Below are 17,170 nucleotides of genomic sequence, written 5' to 3'. Positions count from 1 at the left end.
TGATATGTTGTCATCAAAAATGTACAATATCAAATTGTAATGTTAAAAATGTAAGATCTGAGATCATAAACTACAATGTAATCTGCCTAATGGAATCTTGATTTGATAATCTAGTAACAGGTAGAACAGGTTCATAACCTGAGGTCCATGAACTTAAAAAAAAAGATATTTTTATTGTATTTCAATGTAACTTATTTTCTTTTTAATCTTAGGTACTTTATTTTATGCAATTAAGAACATTATTCTAAATTTTTTACTTTATTTTTCTTGCTTTTTGCAACATGGCTAATATGGAAAAATGTTTTGCATGATCTCACATTTATAATCGATAAAATATTGCTTGCTTTCTCAATGAGTGGGGAAAGACTGAAAGAAGGGAGAGAATTTGGTACTCAAAATTTTATTTTAAATGTTAAAAGTAAATAATTTTTTTAAAAAGAAAAAAAAAAACCCTTGGGAAGAGGTACATCAGTTTCACAAGAACTTGAACTAAAGGAATTCCCCAAGCAAGAACTATATATATATATACACACACACATATATATGTATGTATGTATGTGTGTATATATATATATATATATATATATAAATCATCTGGAGTAAGGCAAATGTCACCATCATTTCCAATTTCAATGTTTCCCACTCAAACCCTTGCTTTCAGTATTTTGGTTTGAAGTGGGAGGAAGAGGTTGGGAGCAGAAGGCGGCCCTTTGGGAAGGGGAGAAGCTTGAATAAAGCCTGACCAGATAAAGGATTGGAAAGTATACAGATTAGGAGACCCTTTGCCTCCTAAGGTGGTAGGCACACTGTTTGCTTCTACATGGCCAGAACCACTAAGCCAGTTCAGGGATCCTTCCTTGACAGCTGTGAGAGCCAATGGAATGGAAGACTTTTTGACCAATACTGACCAATCCCCAGAGAAGGGAGGAGTGCTTGCTGATGCTGCCCCCCTCCCAACACACACAATGAGGGGATAAGGAAGAGGAGAGGATAATTTGCTATTTCCCAAAGCCTCTACAAAAGGAACAAACTCTAAGGTCAGAAGTGTGCAGAGGCAATATTCCCTACAAGAGGGTCCACCCAAGTAGTTAAATCCAAGGCAGAACTTTAAAGCCAAGGAATCTAGGAGTTTAAATGGACGATGAAGGGGGCATCTTTTTCTCTGACTACAGCCACTAGGGGATGCTGCAGTGCAAAAAAAAAAAATCTTTGGCTGAGGTGAGAATTCGACTTGCTAACCTTGTCCTACTGGGGCCACCGTAGGAACCCTTACTAGGAAATGAACGGTGGCTCTGAGATCTCGCGAGGAGAGCAGAGCGTTCGAGCCCATCATTTTCCACATCACCGCAGCTTCGCTTCCCCGGCTTCCTCAAATATACACCTTTTCCTTCTCCACAACACCTCCACTTCCTCCATCCCTCCGGCGCCCGGGAGGTGGCGCTATCCCCGGCGCCGCCGCTGCCACCACCGCCACTGCTACCAGCCCCGCAGTGATTTCCCGTCGGGCAGTGCGGCGCCGGCCTACGGAGCCTGCGAGTGCCACGTCCCTAAGTGAGGCCCGGGCCTTGCGCGAGGCCAGGGGGCGGGGAGCTGCGCGGAGAAGGGGCCAGTGACCCTCGTCCTGCGCCTGCCGCCGCCATGGGCTCCTCGCAGAGCGTCGAGATCCCCGGCGGAGGCACCGAAGGCTACCACGTCCTGCGGGTAAGGCTGCGGCCCGGGGACCGGCGCGAGGCGTGCGGTCAGGGTCGGTGTCTGGTCGGGGTGTGCAGAGCGGGCAGCGAGCGCAGACACACCCACCCCTCCCGGGGGACCACGGGTGCGAGGAGGCGGCGGCCCCCGGTCCGGCTGCCCGGAGGAGAGCCGGCTCCCCGCCTCCCGCATCCGGGGTCGAGGCTGGCGGGGAGGCAGCCCCGCACACCCCGGGACGCCGGGGGCGGGGGTCGGGCTCCCGCTCATGGCCGAAGGCTGCGTCCCTCCGGCCCCTCGGGTTTCCAGGGAGGTTGTGTGGGCAGAGTGTGCGGAGGGCTCTGCGGGGGGCGGTGGCGCCGGCGTGGGAGCCTTTCGAGTAATAGCCTCCAGCCCCACTCGCCCCGGGTGGGGGTGACTTGGTCGGGTTGTCACCTCCTGGCCCCGAGGAAAGAAAGGCCGGCGTCTGCTCACTGGCATCCAGGATGCTAAAGGAAAGCAAGATGGCACGGCATAGGTTTGCCTGGTGAACGTGCGCTTTCAACCCACAAACTTCTCTCTCCTATTCTATTCCCAGAATGTTAGTCTGTTTGGTTTTTTAAAGGCTTTCGTAACATGCCCCCCCCACCCCCGCCCCCTTTCCAAACTTCTTGCACCTTACTCCTTTCCCCCATTTGGCTTTTACAGCCCTTCATGTCATGTTGCCCCCTCTTCCCAGTCTTCTTACACCTTACTTCTCTCCTCCATGCTCTGCACCCTGCTCTTCCTCACATTCGACTTGCAACTCCGTGCTTTTCTCTGTCCCCCGTGTCCTTCCACGTCTCTGCTTTTTACTTTCCTTGGCTTCCCTCAAGTGTCAGCCAAAGTCCTACCTTTTGTAAGAAGCCTTTCCCAGTACTCCTTAATTTTAGTGCCTTCCCCCAGAGACTATGTCCCTAATTTATTCTGTATATATACATCTTGTTTGTATACAGTTGTTTGCATGTTATCTTGCCCGTTAGACTTGAGAGCAGGGAATTATTTTTGCCTTTCTTTTTATCCCCAGTGCTTAGCACAGCTCCATGCAGAAGGCACTTAATAAATGCTAACTGACTGACCGACTGAACCTTTCCTCCTATTCCTTGGAACCCAGAATTCTCTTAGAGGATAAAGATTTTGATCCATAAGTAGTGAGTGCTGTTATTAGAGCCTATTTCATGGATCTTCATGAATAAATAAAGATTATTTTAATTGTCATAGAACTCAAGAGAAACTGCAGTTATACTCCAATATTGGCATAAAAAAGGCAAGTGTGGTGTGGATGGTAGGTTAGCCTTGGACTCAGCAAGATCTAGGTTCAAGTTATGCCTCTTACACATTTATATGTACACATACATATACATACATGCATACATGTGTAACCTTATGGCAATGACTTAACGACCCAGGTATCTAAGACTAAGTTACAGGCATGCTTCAGAGTCCCCTAGATCAAGAAAAAAAAAATGTTCTGAATAAGAAAAGTGGAACCAGAAAGTGTTAATTATCCACAAGTGAATGGCATTCTAGACTTTATACAAGAAAAGCTAAAAAGATAAAATGCTGCTCTTTAAGACTGGGAGATAACCTTCCGTAAAACTTAGAACCATATAGAGTGACAGTAAGGTCAGTGGTGACATGATAGGCATCAGCAGAGTGGTTTCTAGGCTGCAATGCCATTCAGAAAGATGACAGAGCCTCTTGTGTCATTAGGCTAGGACTTGAATATTAGGCCTGTTATGTAACAGTATTTTTTCTCTGACAAGGGCCACAGACTGGATGTATTTAATGGTACTTCCCTCTTTTCTACTTCTTGGTTCCATTCCCCACGTGGAGCACACCAATTCTTTTACTGTATTGTATACATGTTACCCTCCAGGTAGCTCTTGACTCCTAGAGTCCCTTACTGACAGGAGTAAGAGGTGAAACTGTAGGGAAAGGAAAGTTAGTTGTTAGCACCTAGAGCCATGGATTTAGAGCTAAAACTTCAAAGTCAGTAAGCATTTATTAAGCACTTTAAGCACACTCTGCTAAGTGCTGGGGATTAAAAAAAAAAATTTCCAGTCCAACCCCCTAATATTATACTTGAGAAGACTCAGACCCAGAGAGGTTAAGTAGCTTGTTCAAGGTCATGTGGTTAGAAGTCACAGGATGAATAATAATAACTAACATTTACATAGTGCCTACTATGTGTAAGGTGATTTATAATATCTCCTTTGGTCCTCATGACAATGCTAGCAAGTTGATGCTATTGTTATCCCCATTTTACAGGTGGGGAAACTGTAGCAGAGGTTAAGTGACTTGACCAAGTTCAATGAGTGTCAGAATTTGAATTTGAATTCAGGTCTAAACCACCTTAGAAAGTAACTTCCTCTGATTTTGTGAATTCTTTGTCCAAAAATCTGCCTTTTAATCATCTAGAATACCCACGTGGTTAACACGATGACTGAGTGTGTCCTCGACTCTGTAATCCTGGAGGATTCATTTGTTTACATTGTATTTACTTATCTGTGTATGTGTTCACTGCCTCCTGTCCCATCATTAATATGCAAATTCCTTCCGACAGGGATTTCTTTTTTTTAAATCTTTGTATCCTCAGGTACTAGCATGGGTGCCTGGTACATAGTAGGTACTTAATAAATGATAGATGAATGAATGAATGCCATGGACCCTGGGGTGCTCAGACAAATTAATGCTGTGTAAGAATTCTGAGAGTGTAGGAAGAATATGTCTATATCAATGGTGAAGGGAGTCTTAGGTACAAGAAAAATTATTTCTGTTGCATAATGTTTTCATGTATAAATTAAGTTTAATTTTTTTCTCATAGTGATGCTAAGTAACATCATCTGTATTATGGGTAGGTGTAAAGAGTGATCAAAGCTGTTTTGTTTTCTGTCAGAGACAGTATGAAATAGTTGATAGATATGCATTCAAGTGATCATGAGCAAGTTGATTAACTTTTTTTTTTTAATTTTTTTGGAGGGGGGGTGATTGGGGTTAAGTGACTTGCCTAGGGTCATGTAGCTAGTAAGTGTCTAAGGCTGGATTTGAACTCAGATCTTCCTGACTCCAGGGCTGGTGCTCTGTCCAGCCCTACTTAGCTGCCCTAAGTTGATTAACTTCTGAGTCATTTCCAACAACTCTGTCAGACAAATGCCCATCTGCCTTGTTTGCAAGACTTTTCCTACCTTAGAATTCTCCACATCTGAAAAGTCATAGACCCCACTGAAAGAGAGAGAGAAACAGACAAATGCTTTATGAAAATGCTTGTTATTTTTAATCATGAGGCATAACTATTACAGAAGGTGAGGGAGTGTGATTTTATGTAGTAGGAGGTTTGCAAAGAATGTTACAATTGAAATGAAGACCCTGGCTCTCTCACAGGCTTTTGAACACTTTGAGCAGTTTCCTTATTCCCACTTCTTGCTTTTCCCGTCTGTAAAATAACGTTAATACTAAAGTGATATGAGTACTAATTTCCCTTTATTGAATTTCTTTCTTCCTATAGATTCAAATTCTCTAGATATTTTATCTGACATGCTCACTAAACATTTCAGGAAAGTGGTTAGAAGGCAGGCATAGTTAGTTATCTCTACATTCTGAGATAACAGCAGGAAGTTGACTAATTTTCCTCAAATTTACTCAGAAGGTGAGTGGTGAAGGCAGGAATAAAATTCAGGTCTTTTGAGTGATTTACTTTATTGTTTTATCCATGAAGAGCTGCAAACTAATGACTATAAAGTAATGTATAAAAATGCCTGGTATCAATTATCAGTAGCTATACAATAGTATATTTCCCATTCAATTCTATTTAACATATAAACCAGAATAGAGAAAATTATGACAGTCACTTTTTTTCAGAATGACCTAATTATAAGAGTACATTTCTTTAATAAATGTGATGTTGGTCGCATCTTGATTGGCAATAAAAATGAATGGGTTCTAACATTAATTATAGTGACACCCTTTTCCACTATTATTTTTATTAGTTATTTTATAATCCCTGTAGTCTCATCTCCTGAATTTCCCCATTTTCATTGTTGATCCTTCTGCATTGTTAAGTTCTGCTTTAAAAATCAGTAGGGGGCATGCTGATTCTGGTAGTAAAACTCAAAAGCATGGCATCTTTTTCATGTTAGCATCTTACTAGACCCAGAGCACAATATACTTACTTATTTACATGTGCATTGCTCTTTAAGTTCAGGTATTTTGGAGACCTATGTCCTGTCTTACACAAACTGCCAAAATAACCATCAGAAGTTAACTCTAAAAGGAATACTTTTTAAAGCATCCCTTCAGTAACTCTTATGTTGTAACTTTTTTTTTTAGTGCAAAACCCCAGGCTTTACATGAAATATGCCTTTCAAAAATGATTCAATACTTATTACAAGCCAAATTCAATAGAATTTTACATATTCATTGATTTTTTTTTTTAATTTTGTGAAGGATCCTTGATATATGGGATTATCCCTCCCTCCCACTATATGGTCCAGATTCTGTAATACAGTCTTACATGCCTTGTCCCTATAGTTGATGTATACATAGTATTTTACTGTGTTCTTTGACTTCAACCTATTATGGGTGAAAAACCCTTTATGACAGAACTACATGGGAAAATATGTTTAAAATGAGGGAGTTGATAGAATTCACTTTTCCTAGGCTACAGTAGTTGTATATCATATAATGCCTGTAACCCAGATTCTTCATAGATTTGCAAGTGAAAGGAACTGTTTTGAACCCAGTGATCTATAATTAGTAATATTTGGAGGTTACCATGAACCTTTGGTTTCATGCTATTTTCACTCTAGGCTATACTGCCTCCCGTGCAAAGGCACAACCAAACCTTTTTAAATAAAGCAAATTAAAGTGAATTTTGTTTCAAGAATTTCACAATGCCATTAGAGCCTTAGGGATACTTCTAGGCATTCCAAAACCAGGCTTGGCTATCTTAGCAATCAGTAAGTCTATTAAGTTTATAAGTAAGTTTATTAAGTACCTGTTATGTCCTGGGAACTATGCTAGGCATTAAGATTACATAGTCTCTGCTCTCAAGGAGCTTACACTTTATCAGGAGAGACAAAATGTACAAATAGTTACAGAATATAAATTAAATAAGCACTCGGTAGGTTTGGGAAGAAGGGCCCTAGCAGAGGTGAAGAGGGAGCACGTTCCAGGCATGGTGGATATGTGCTGAGGCACAGAGATGTGGGGCAGTGCTGTGTGAGACAGACATTTAAGAAGTCAGATCATAGAGTATGCAAAGTGGAGTCATGTCTAATGAAACAGGATTTTATATTTGATTCTAAAGACATCAGGGAGCTACTGGAATTTATTGAGTAGGGGAGTAACATGGTCAGACTGAGTCTTTAGGAAAATCATTTTGGCAGCCATTTGACACTTGGACTGCAGTAGGGAACTATTTGAGGCACCATGACCAATTAAGAAGCTATTGCATGCAGGTAGGAGATGATAAGCACCTGAGCTAAAGTGGTTACATGTGAACAGTGAGGAGAGCCTGGAGTTGAGAGACTTGTTGAAGTAGAAATGGCACGATTTGGCAATTGTTTAATATGTGGGGGAGGAAGACTGAGGAGTTGAGATAATGCCAGAATTATGAACTGGAGAGACTGACAGGATGGAGGAGCCCTCAGACAGGAATAGGGAAATTTAAAAAAGGACAGTGTTGGGGGTGGAGTACTATTTAGTACTGTTTTGGATACATTGAATTTGAGATGTCTGTGGTTTTAAATAGTTTTAAATGTCAAATAGGAAGTTGATGATGGAGCTTGATGATGGACTGAGATGGGGGGGAGGCAGAGATCATATGTGATAGTCATGGATGATGCAGAAAAATGGGAGGCATCATGGACTCCACTCCTTTTCCTCAGGTTCCTGGATTTTTATTTGTGATTATGCTTGTAGAGTTTGGGTGAGTTTGTAGAGATTGAAGTATTTTGAGGAGGAGGGTTCTTGACATGAATGGTAGTTGCTACAGCTCCATTAACTACTTTGTGTTTTTGGTGCATATGGCAGATAATCAGGTACTTTTGTTGCTTATTAATTGAAGAAAATTATAACCAAATCCATGAAGCTTGGCTACAGTGTAGCCTAAATTTCAAGCTGGTATGTAATCTTTTTTTTTTCTCATTTAGTAAATACACACAGGTTTTGCATTACCTTTCAAAGACAGAAATCAGAATATTTCCGTTTGTTGAAAGTTTGGAATCTTATGCTATAACCTTAGGGCTACTTCAAATTATTTTATGCATTTTAGTCAAAGTTGTTCTATGTAAACCTTTATCATCTAATCATATGAGGACCTTCTCAAAACTCAAATAGTTTCTGAAGACTTAAAATTATTGAATCTTTTGAACAAACACATGAATATTCACATCAGCTACAAGTATTTATGAAGGAAGATGCTATCCACTTCCAGAGAAGAACTGACATGTGGAAGTATATATTATATGGTTCACATATGTATGTGTCAAATAGTGGCTTTCTTTAGTGTGGGGTTGAGAGGGAGGGAGACAGCTCAGAACTCAAAATGTAACTAACTAAATATTATTAAAATAGTGGCTTATTAAAAAACTATCACAATTTTCTTTTTTTAAAAAATATTTTGTTGATCTTAATGTGTTTTTTTTTTAAACATCACCATCGGTTCCCCCAAAGTTAACTTTCTTATAATAAATAAATGTGGTTAAATGAAACAAATAAACACATTGGTCATATCTAAAAATTTTGTACCTCATTTTGTACTTCTAGTCTGGTGGTGTCAAATTCAAATAGAAACAAGGCCACTAAACCATATCTAAGGATCCATGGAGCAGCATATTGATTTAGAAAACTACATATTAATATTATTTATGCTTTTTAAAAAAATTTTGTTAAATATTTCCAAGTTACATTTTAATCTGGTTCATGTTGCGCAGCAGGAGTGTTGCCTCAGTGGGCCTAGTGTTTGATACTTCTGCTTTCTAGTCTACTACCTCCACTTGAAAAGGGAGAGACATGCTTCACCATCAGTTACCTATTGAACAGTCATTGGTCACTGCATTGATCAGAGTTCTAAAGTCTTTCAATGTTGTTTTCTTTTGTTGTTAACAGTCATTGTATAAATTGTTTTCCTGATTATGCTTACCTTTTTCTGTATCAGTTCATTTAAGCCTTCCCAAGAGTATGAATTCCGTATTATACTTGTTTTTTACAGTGCAGTATTTTTACAGTGCAGTATTCCATTACATTCATATACCCTAGTTTGTTCAGATTCCCAAATCAGTGCTTCCAGGTTTTTTTTTTTAAATATTACAAAAAAGTGCTGCTATAAATGTTGTTTTGTGTATGAACCTTTCCCTCTGTCTTTGAACACCCCATGGTATATATTCCTACTAGTGCTATTGCTGGGTCAGAGGGTGTGTATAGAGTTTAGTGAGGCTTTTCTTTGGTTTGTTTACAAATTGTTTCCCATAATCCATTACAATTTTCTTAAGAACAGAGCTAGTTGTTTAAGAAAAATGCTATTGCCAGGCATGGTGACACATACCTGTAATCCCAGTTATCAGGGAGGGTGAGGCTGGCAAATCACCTGAGTTCAGGGGTTCCCAGTTTCGGTGGGCTAAGCTGAGTGGGTGTCCATACTAAGCCCAGCATCAATAAAGCAAGCCACCTAGCAGAGGGACACCTAGTTGTCTAAGGAGAGATGAATCCAGCCAGGTTGGAAAAGAAGCAGAGAGATAAGAGAACCTCACTCTTAAAAAGAGACATGTCAGCACAAGTCAGTCCATTTCACTGGCTTTAAGTTCCTGCCAAAGGTGTAATGTGGTTTAACCACTAGGCAAAGAATACAACAGTTCCACACTGGGGGAGTTGTCTTTAAAGTTATTCTATATTCTTTAGGATCTGGATGCCATGTACAATATAAGGTATGACCATAAGCATGTGACTTATTTTTTAGCCAACCTGCCAGAACTTATATATCCAAATGAGTTCTGTCTCATTCAGATTAGCCATTATTAAGAGAATATATACTTATTCTTATGATGCTGCAGTTGCTCAGACAGGTTCAGGACTCAGCTTTTTTGAATACCCTTCAGAGCCTGTGACTTATTCTTTTGAATATCTTCAGTGGTTAAAAAAATTAGTGGATTTTATTTATTATTTTTTTTGAAACAGCTAAAAGTTATTTGGAGTCAAATAAGATTGCTAACAAGTTGGGAAATACAGTCATTTTGCAGGCCTTGTAGCTGTTAAATAGTAAGTCAGGTTTTCACATGGGGCTTGTAAACTGGTTCTGACTGAAGTTCCAAAACTGTTTTAAGCGTCTTTAGAATGAGGTAAATATCTTAAAGAATATCATTCTTTTGGATAAGTGAAATCTGTTCAGGACTTTTTAAAAGCTATTATTTAGAGCAAGTGGACAAGGAAGGTCCTGGCCCACTCTTTGAGGCAGATGTTGTAATAATTGACAGCCAAGAGAAAGCAGGGCAACTCAACTACAGTTTTGCTTCTATACTGTGTGTCCAAGGGAATATGCTTCAGTCTGGAAACGGTAGAACAAATGTCATTAAGAAAGTATCACATCCTGAGCTGGTGATCTAAATGAGGTCATATCTCTTGGCCTGGACAAATTATATATTAGGTTCTGAAAGATCTGGCAGGTGAAATCACTGAACTGCGTCAGCAATCTTTGAAAAATTCAACCAACATTTATTAAGCAGCAAAAGACTGTGTTTGGCCCTGGATAATAATAGCTTACATTCATAGCTTACAAAGTTCTTTCAACATACTTGTCATTTCATTCTCAGAACAGTCCTGGTTGGTTGTACTACCATTATTATTCCCATTTTGTGTAAGTGGAAACTTAGGTATCAGCTAGATAGCGACTTGTCCAGGTGACACATCCAGTAAGTGACAAAGTTGGGAACTCAGTCCTAGATTTTCTGGGGCTAAATCCATTCCACTATGCCTCACTTTATTGTAGAGTTGGAATCATGGAGAACAGACATAGTGTTGAAAGATTAGGGATGAATAGTTATTGCCTTAGTTTTTTTAAGGGGAAAAAGGTACTCTAACAAATTATAAACAGGAGCTCAACTTCCATCCCCAACAAAATTCCAGAATAGATCATTAAAAGTATGCTTTTTGAGCATATAGAAAGAAAAAGAACCAGCATGTGTCACTAAGGACAAAATATGTTAAACTAATCTCATTTCCCTTTTTTTTTTTTAAAGTATTTTGGACATTACTAGAATAACAAGTCAGAGAAACATTATAAGTATATATGAATTCAGATAGGCATTTGACAAAGTTTCTCATCTTTGTAAACATGGTAGAGAAATTTGAGTTGAATAATAGTATCATTACATGGATTTAGTCTTGAAAGGAGATTGTTAATGGCATGCTGTAGGGCATATTCTACTCTTTCCCTGTTCTTTTCAACCTTTTCCTCAGGGATTTGTATGAGAACTTGTAAAAAGCCATATGATGACATACTTAAATTCATAACAGGAAACTGGGAGATGAGTGACAAAGATTCTAAAAATATCTAATTGTACTGGAATACAGCTATCCCTTCCACTCGCCCTTAACACCCCCCATCCCCTAGCGATCTGGAAAATCTGTGTAAAATTTTTTGGCCCTCTCTTCATACCAGAGAAGTCTGAATTTTTTCTTTTTCTCTTATGAGGTGTTTGTAGTACGTTTTTGTAAAATTTGAGTTAAGTATTTGGTCAAAGGCTCTGTATTGTCTTCTGGACTTTTCATGTCATCTGTGGCTTTTGCAAAACTCCCAAAGAATTCCCATTTCTTACGTCGACCAGCGATATAGCAGAATCATGATAGGGGAAGTCTCAATGTAGAAGGGATAACTGTACATGTTGAATTTATTTTATATATTACATTTTTCTTTTTAGTTAGTACTATTGTGTCTGTTTCCAGTATTGTCTAACTAATTTTAGACTCAAGATACCAAATTTCAGAGTTAGAAGAGCTCTCAGTGACCCTGTAATCCAATACATGCCTAAAAAGGAATCCCCAGTACAACTTGCAATGTTAGGATCTAGAGGAAGGATCCTACCCCCCCTTCAGCATATTGGGTGCATCCCTTGTGGAGAATGTATAGAATCATGTGAACAAAAGTTATAGGATGAGAAGGTGTGAATGGGCTCTAAACTGCACTGGTGGAGGAAATGCCCACATCCATGAATTCTTGAATCTGTTAAAGAGTAATAAAAGGTATTTTATAACATCTAATAAAGATAAATGTAAAGAGTTTTTGCACTTAGGTTCAGGAATTGCAATAATACAATCTGGAAGAGACATGACTGGACAGTACTTCATATGAAAAAAAAACTTGGAGATTTTATATAACTGCAGACTCAGTATTAGCAATATGAAGTGACTGCCAAAAACTGTATTTTGATCTTGGGCTATATTGATAGTGTCAGAAACAAGTAAAAAATACCAAGGGAGGTGGTATTTGTGCTGTGCTTTGCGCTAGTCAGGCCACACCCAGAATACTTTTTATTCATTACTGGTTGCCCCAATTTTAGAAGTTTAAGAACTTTATTGTAGAGCGGGGTACTTAGATATAAGCGAACTTGAAACCCTATCACTTTAGGTTAAATAAGAGAAGATTGGAGGAGGGAAGGCAAAGAGAAGAGTTGCAAAGGTTATATGCAAGTAATGGACTTATTCTGTATGACTCCAGAGGGCAGAACCAGGAGTAATGGGTGGAGTATACAGGAAAGGTGCGTGTGCGTGTGCGTGTGTGTGTGTGTGTGAGAGAGAGAGAGAGATATGGAAGAATATTCATTGCACTGACTCATGAGGTATTAAAATTTCCTATCCTTAGAGATAGACCACTACTTTATTTATTCTATAAATGAACTAAATGGTCTTAAGTATGACTTAATAGTCATACTTCATTTATAGTCATATATTGCTACATCTTCTTATCAGCTGAACAATAGAAATGGAACTAAATTTACAGTTTGATTTTTTTTGAGTTAACAGCTTTTAGAATTCACCCCTTTTAAGATAAGAAAATTGAGACAAAAATTCAAATATTCTAGTCACAAAAATATTTTTCTGCCATTTGACCACTTCTCCTTATCAGTGATGTTTGTTCCCTTAAAGACACAGAAATTAATGGAAAGAATGGTAATTCTTTTGTTGAGATAGAAGTGAGAGGGCATTCAAGTAAATTATTCATCCCTGCCAGAAATAAAGTAGAACTATTTTATGAACAGTCGCACTTTAAAATAAAAAACACTCCATGTATGGAAAAGATCCGTCATAACCATCTATGATCTCTCCAAAACATACTTTCAGAACTTCTACTTTAACTACAATGTCAGATATCTGATGTGTGGATTATATGGTTTCTTTTTTATATAAAATGTGATCAGACATATTTACTGAGTAGCAACACCTGTGCTTTACCAGTACTATTTAAAGGATGATCTGTTTTGTTTCAGTGGGTAGCATCCTTTAATTTTTATTAAAACTTATACATTTTAAGAAAATTAAAATCTAAAGTACAATTTCTAAAATGCAGTTAAAAATTTATTTTGCCTTAGGTTGCTTTGCTGTAGTGCCATTAAACATTAATTGAGATGACCAAAAGCCTCATATATTATAATTTTAAAAGTTGCTATGGTTGATTTCTTGTGATACATAGTCAAAATAAATTTTCTGACTCTAATAAACTGCATGATCATTATTCTTTTAAGGCATGTCTGTGGTTATCAATTTACTATTTGGTATAGGCATTCATTTGGCGCCAGCTTCAATTTAGTGTCTTTTTAATAGTTGACGAACATTATTTTTCAGGCACCATTGATAAAACTGTGTTCGTTTGCAGCTATTATGTAATGATATTACTTAGCTACATTGAAATTACTAATTTTTCTTTAAATTGCACTATATACTGCTCACATGTAAATGGCATAATTGGCTTATCAGTAGAATTTGCATTTTGAATTATTTCTCATACATAAGTTAAAAGAACATTTTAATGATTGGAAATCTGTTTTAGTTATAATTAAATTCTCTATGTCAAATTTGTGTCTAAGACGCATTTGAAGAAACCTACCCATTTGTAGATCTAATAAACCATTTCTTTCCTGAAAAGATCTTTTGAAGTATGTGTTCATTTACAGTACTCTATGTCCTCTGATCTCAATATTTCACCTTGATCACTGAAAGTAAATAGAAAACTGACATGTACTCAAAACCTAATGAAAGCCATTCAGAGGTCCTGAATGAATGAAACTTAGCTTCAGATGTTTCTTAGGTTTTCATGGAAATTTGTGATTTTTGTTTACAGCATTTGGAAATAGAGGAATGCAGGGGAAAAAAGAAGATTGCATATTAATTACAAATAGGATTGTCCTCTTCGGTTGATCATATGTAGAATAAAGGGGAGAACAGATGTTGGGTGATGCCTTTGAAAATTTAAGGTGTTGGTAAGCATTTTTATGAGGGTAAAGATTTTTATAGGACATTGAGGCTACAAAATTGTTTCTAACTCAGGATGCCAGAGTTTTCTGGCTATGCTTGAAGTACACACTTGATTGTTTGGGGTATATTTTTTTTTCACCAATGCCATCTGCTCCTTCAGTCCAGTGTCTTGGATGTGTGGGTAAACTCAAATCTTTCCTGCGTGCTATTGATTATTACATTGAGGCCAACAATTTAATTAACCTATGCTCAGAAGAATAAGACTAGGGTGGGAAATATCCTGGTTTTTTTCCCATAGATGACCACTTTGTGTTGAAGAAAGGATTCTTGTTTAAGTACAGATTGGATTAGGTGGCCCCTGAAGTCTCTCCCAGCACTGAGATACTGTGATATACTAGAAACAGGTGGGCATATAACATGAGGTAGCTAATGGCAACATAACTGTCTAATTGAACTGAGTTGTCTTATTGAACTGAGCACTCTGAGGTGCTATTTATGTTGGGTTCGTTTTTAGTACACCTCTACTCTTTTTATCACGATCATTAAGGAAAAATAGCACTTGAGAACAGTGTTATTGAGAATGAGAGTGTTAACATTACATAACACTAAATTGATAGGTAGTGTGGACATTGAAATGAATAGATTGAGGGATTTATTGAAGTTATAGAGAAGAAATCAAATAATATTGTTTCTGGAAGGATGGATGTATACTGTATAAGGAAGGGAGAAAATGTTAGAAATTCTGGCATAGTTCATCAACATATAAGCATTTATTATTCATATACCATTCGCAAAGCATTTTGCCTGGTACTGGGAAAGAGAGTAGATAAAACACTGTCCTCTTCCTTATGTAGCTTACAATGTAGTAGAGGGATAATACCTGTGACATAAGTCTACCAGAAGTACAAAAAAAGTGCTAGGTGAAGTTTGAAGAGGGAAAGATCATTAATAACTAGAAGAGTCAAGAAAGCTTCCTGGAGGAGATAACATTTGTGTTGGGATTTAAAGGATAGGCATTCATTGGGTGAAAGTGGGAGGAGAAAACAGAGAACAGTGTAAACGAAGGCAAGAAAAGATAAATTTCTAATGTTAGAAAATGTTTAGAAAAGATGTTTATAGGAGGTAGTGAGTCAGAGGACATGCAGAGGAATGATGTAAGATAAGACTGCAAAGATAGGCACAGCATTTTGGATTTTCAGTGCAGTGCTTTAGTTGGTAGACAATAGGAACCATTGGAGTGTTTTGTCAGAGTAGAGACATGATCCAGTTTGTGCATCCGGACTTTAATATGTGGTGCCTGTGTTAAACTCTAGGGCTGGAAAGATAAAACAACAGTCCCTGCCTCTCTAGGATTTAGACACTAAATGACTGAGGGAGTTGAAGAAAAATAAAAGATGACTCCTAAGTGTTCAAGCTCATGTGAATGGCAGAATGATGATTTCATCTGTAGAAGTTAGGAGAAAGGTCAGGATTTTTGGAAGGGGGAAAAGAGAGAGAATGAATTCAGTTTTGGACATGTTGAGTTTGAGGTGCAAGAAGGACATTCAGGTAGAAATATCAGTAAACTGGAAATGCAGGACTGGAGCTCAGAGGATAGATTAGTCTGTGTATATATAGATTTGGGAGTCCTTCATATGAGGTAGTAAGTGAAGCTATCACAGTAGTTGAGACATTCCCTTCTCCTTCTCTGTCTATTTCTCCATCCTTTTATTAATCTGGTAGTAGTATGAAGACTGGAGTGGAGGAGGAGAGAATGGAGGCAAGTGGTAAGAAGAGCCTGTACTAATGGTCATGGAAAGAAGTGAAAGGAGAGGACAGACTTTAAATAAAATTAACAGGACTCATTATTGGCTGTGAGAGATGAAGTGTATAGGGTAGAATCTGAGGTGACATCAAAGTTGCTCCTGAAAAAAGGCAGAAAGAGAAGAAGATTTGGAGAGAGAAAGATGTTTACTTTTAGGCATCTTGAGTTTGAGTTGCTGACTGAACATTCATTTGGAGGAATCTAGTAGAGCAGTAGGTCTGAAACACAGAGGGAGATCAGAATTAGAGATTTGATCATCATTTGCATAATGGTGATGGTTGAAGCCATGAAAGATTGCCCAGTGAGAAAGTAATGAGAGAAGAGAGCTTAGGAAAGAAGAACCTTGGGAATGCTGACATTAAATCTTAAGGAAGAAGAACCAGAAAAAGAACACTTAACAGTGGGTAGAATGTTAGGTGTGGGCCAGCTAGGTGGTGCAGTGGCTAGAGTGCTAGGCTTGGAGTTAGGAAGACTCATCTTCCTAAGTTCAAATCTGGACTCAGACACTTACCAGCTCTGTGACTCTGGGCAAGGCACTTGATCCTGTTTGCCTCAGTTTCCTCATCTGTAAAATGAGCTGAAGAATGAAACAGCCAAGAAATTTAACAAAACCCCAAATTAGGTCACAGAGTTAGATGTGACTGAAAAACAACTGAACAACAACAAGAAGAATGTCAGATATCTTGGAAGGTAAATGATGGAGCATCAAGACTACGACAGAAGATAGTTTAGCACTTCACAGTTCATGGAAGATGTTTAGAAATCTCAAGAGAGCCAGACTGTTGCAGGAAAAAACATAATGTAAGGTTCTTCTCTCTCCTTCCCCCACCCCACCCCCAAGCTGCTACATATAATTGAAAAGCAGTACTTCAATTTTCCTTTCTTTAATTGTGTAGCATAGCAGATCTCGGTACCATAGCATGAAATAATGAAGAAAAATTGAAGTAAGTTCAGGACAGCCATCCCAAAATGGAAAGAAAAGTTCATTAAGAATATTAAGAACAACAACGCATCCATGTTTAAGAATATCTTATGCTGGGGCAGCTAGGTGGCGCAGTGCATAGAGCTCCAGCCTTGGAGTCAGGAGGAGTTCAAATGTGGCCTCAGACACTTGACACTTAACTAGCTGGGCAAGTCACTTAACCCTGATTGCCTCACCAAAAAGCAAAAAAAAAAAAAAAATATGCTGATGAAAGG

General features: G+C 38.4%; 1 protein-coding gene across 2 annotated transcripts in view; it reads left to right on the top strand.

The window, feature by feature from the left end:
- Window positions 1–1,590: 1,590 nt before the first annotated feature.
- GORASP2 (golgi reassembly stacking protein 2) overlaps window positions 1,591–17,170 on the top strand; it is a 47,507-nt gene continuing 31,927 nt past the window's right edge. Inside the window, exon 1 of one of the 2 annotated variants that reach the window (XM_027866066.1) lies at window positions 1,591–1,701. In XM_027866066.1, coding sequence (XP_027721867.1) covers window positions 1,639–1,701 — 63 coding nt within the window. In that variant the 5' untranslated portion in view covers window positions 1,591–1,638. The remainder of the gene's footprint in view (window positions 1,702–17,170) is intronic. The other variant, XM_027866067.1, reaches the window with a different exon arrangement.

This window comes from Vombatus ursinus, unplaced genomic scaffold (assembly GCF_900497805.2).
Source record: "Vombatus ursinus unplaced genomic scaffold, bare-nosed wombat genome assembly UNPS02014779.1, whole genome shotgun sequence".
In the NCBI taxonomy this organism is placed as follows: Eukaryota; Metazoa; Chordata; class Mammalia; order Diprotodontia; family Vombatidae; genus Vombatus; species Vombatus ursinus.
This window is presented reverse-complemented; position numbering and strand designations above follow the sequence as displayed.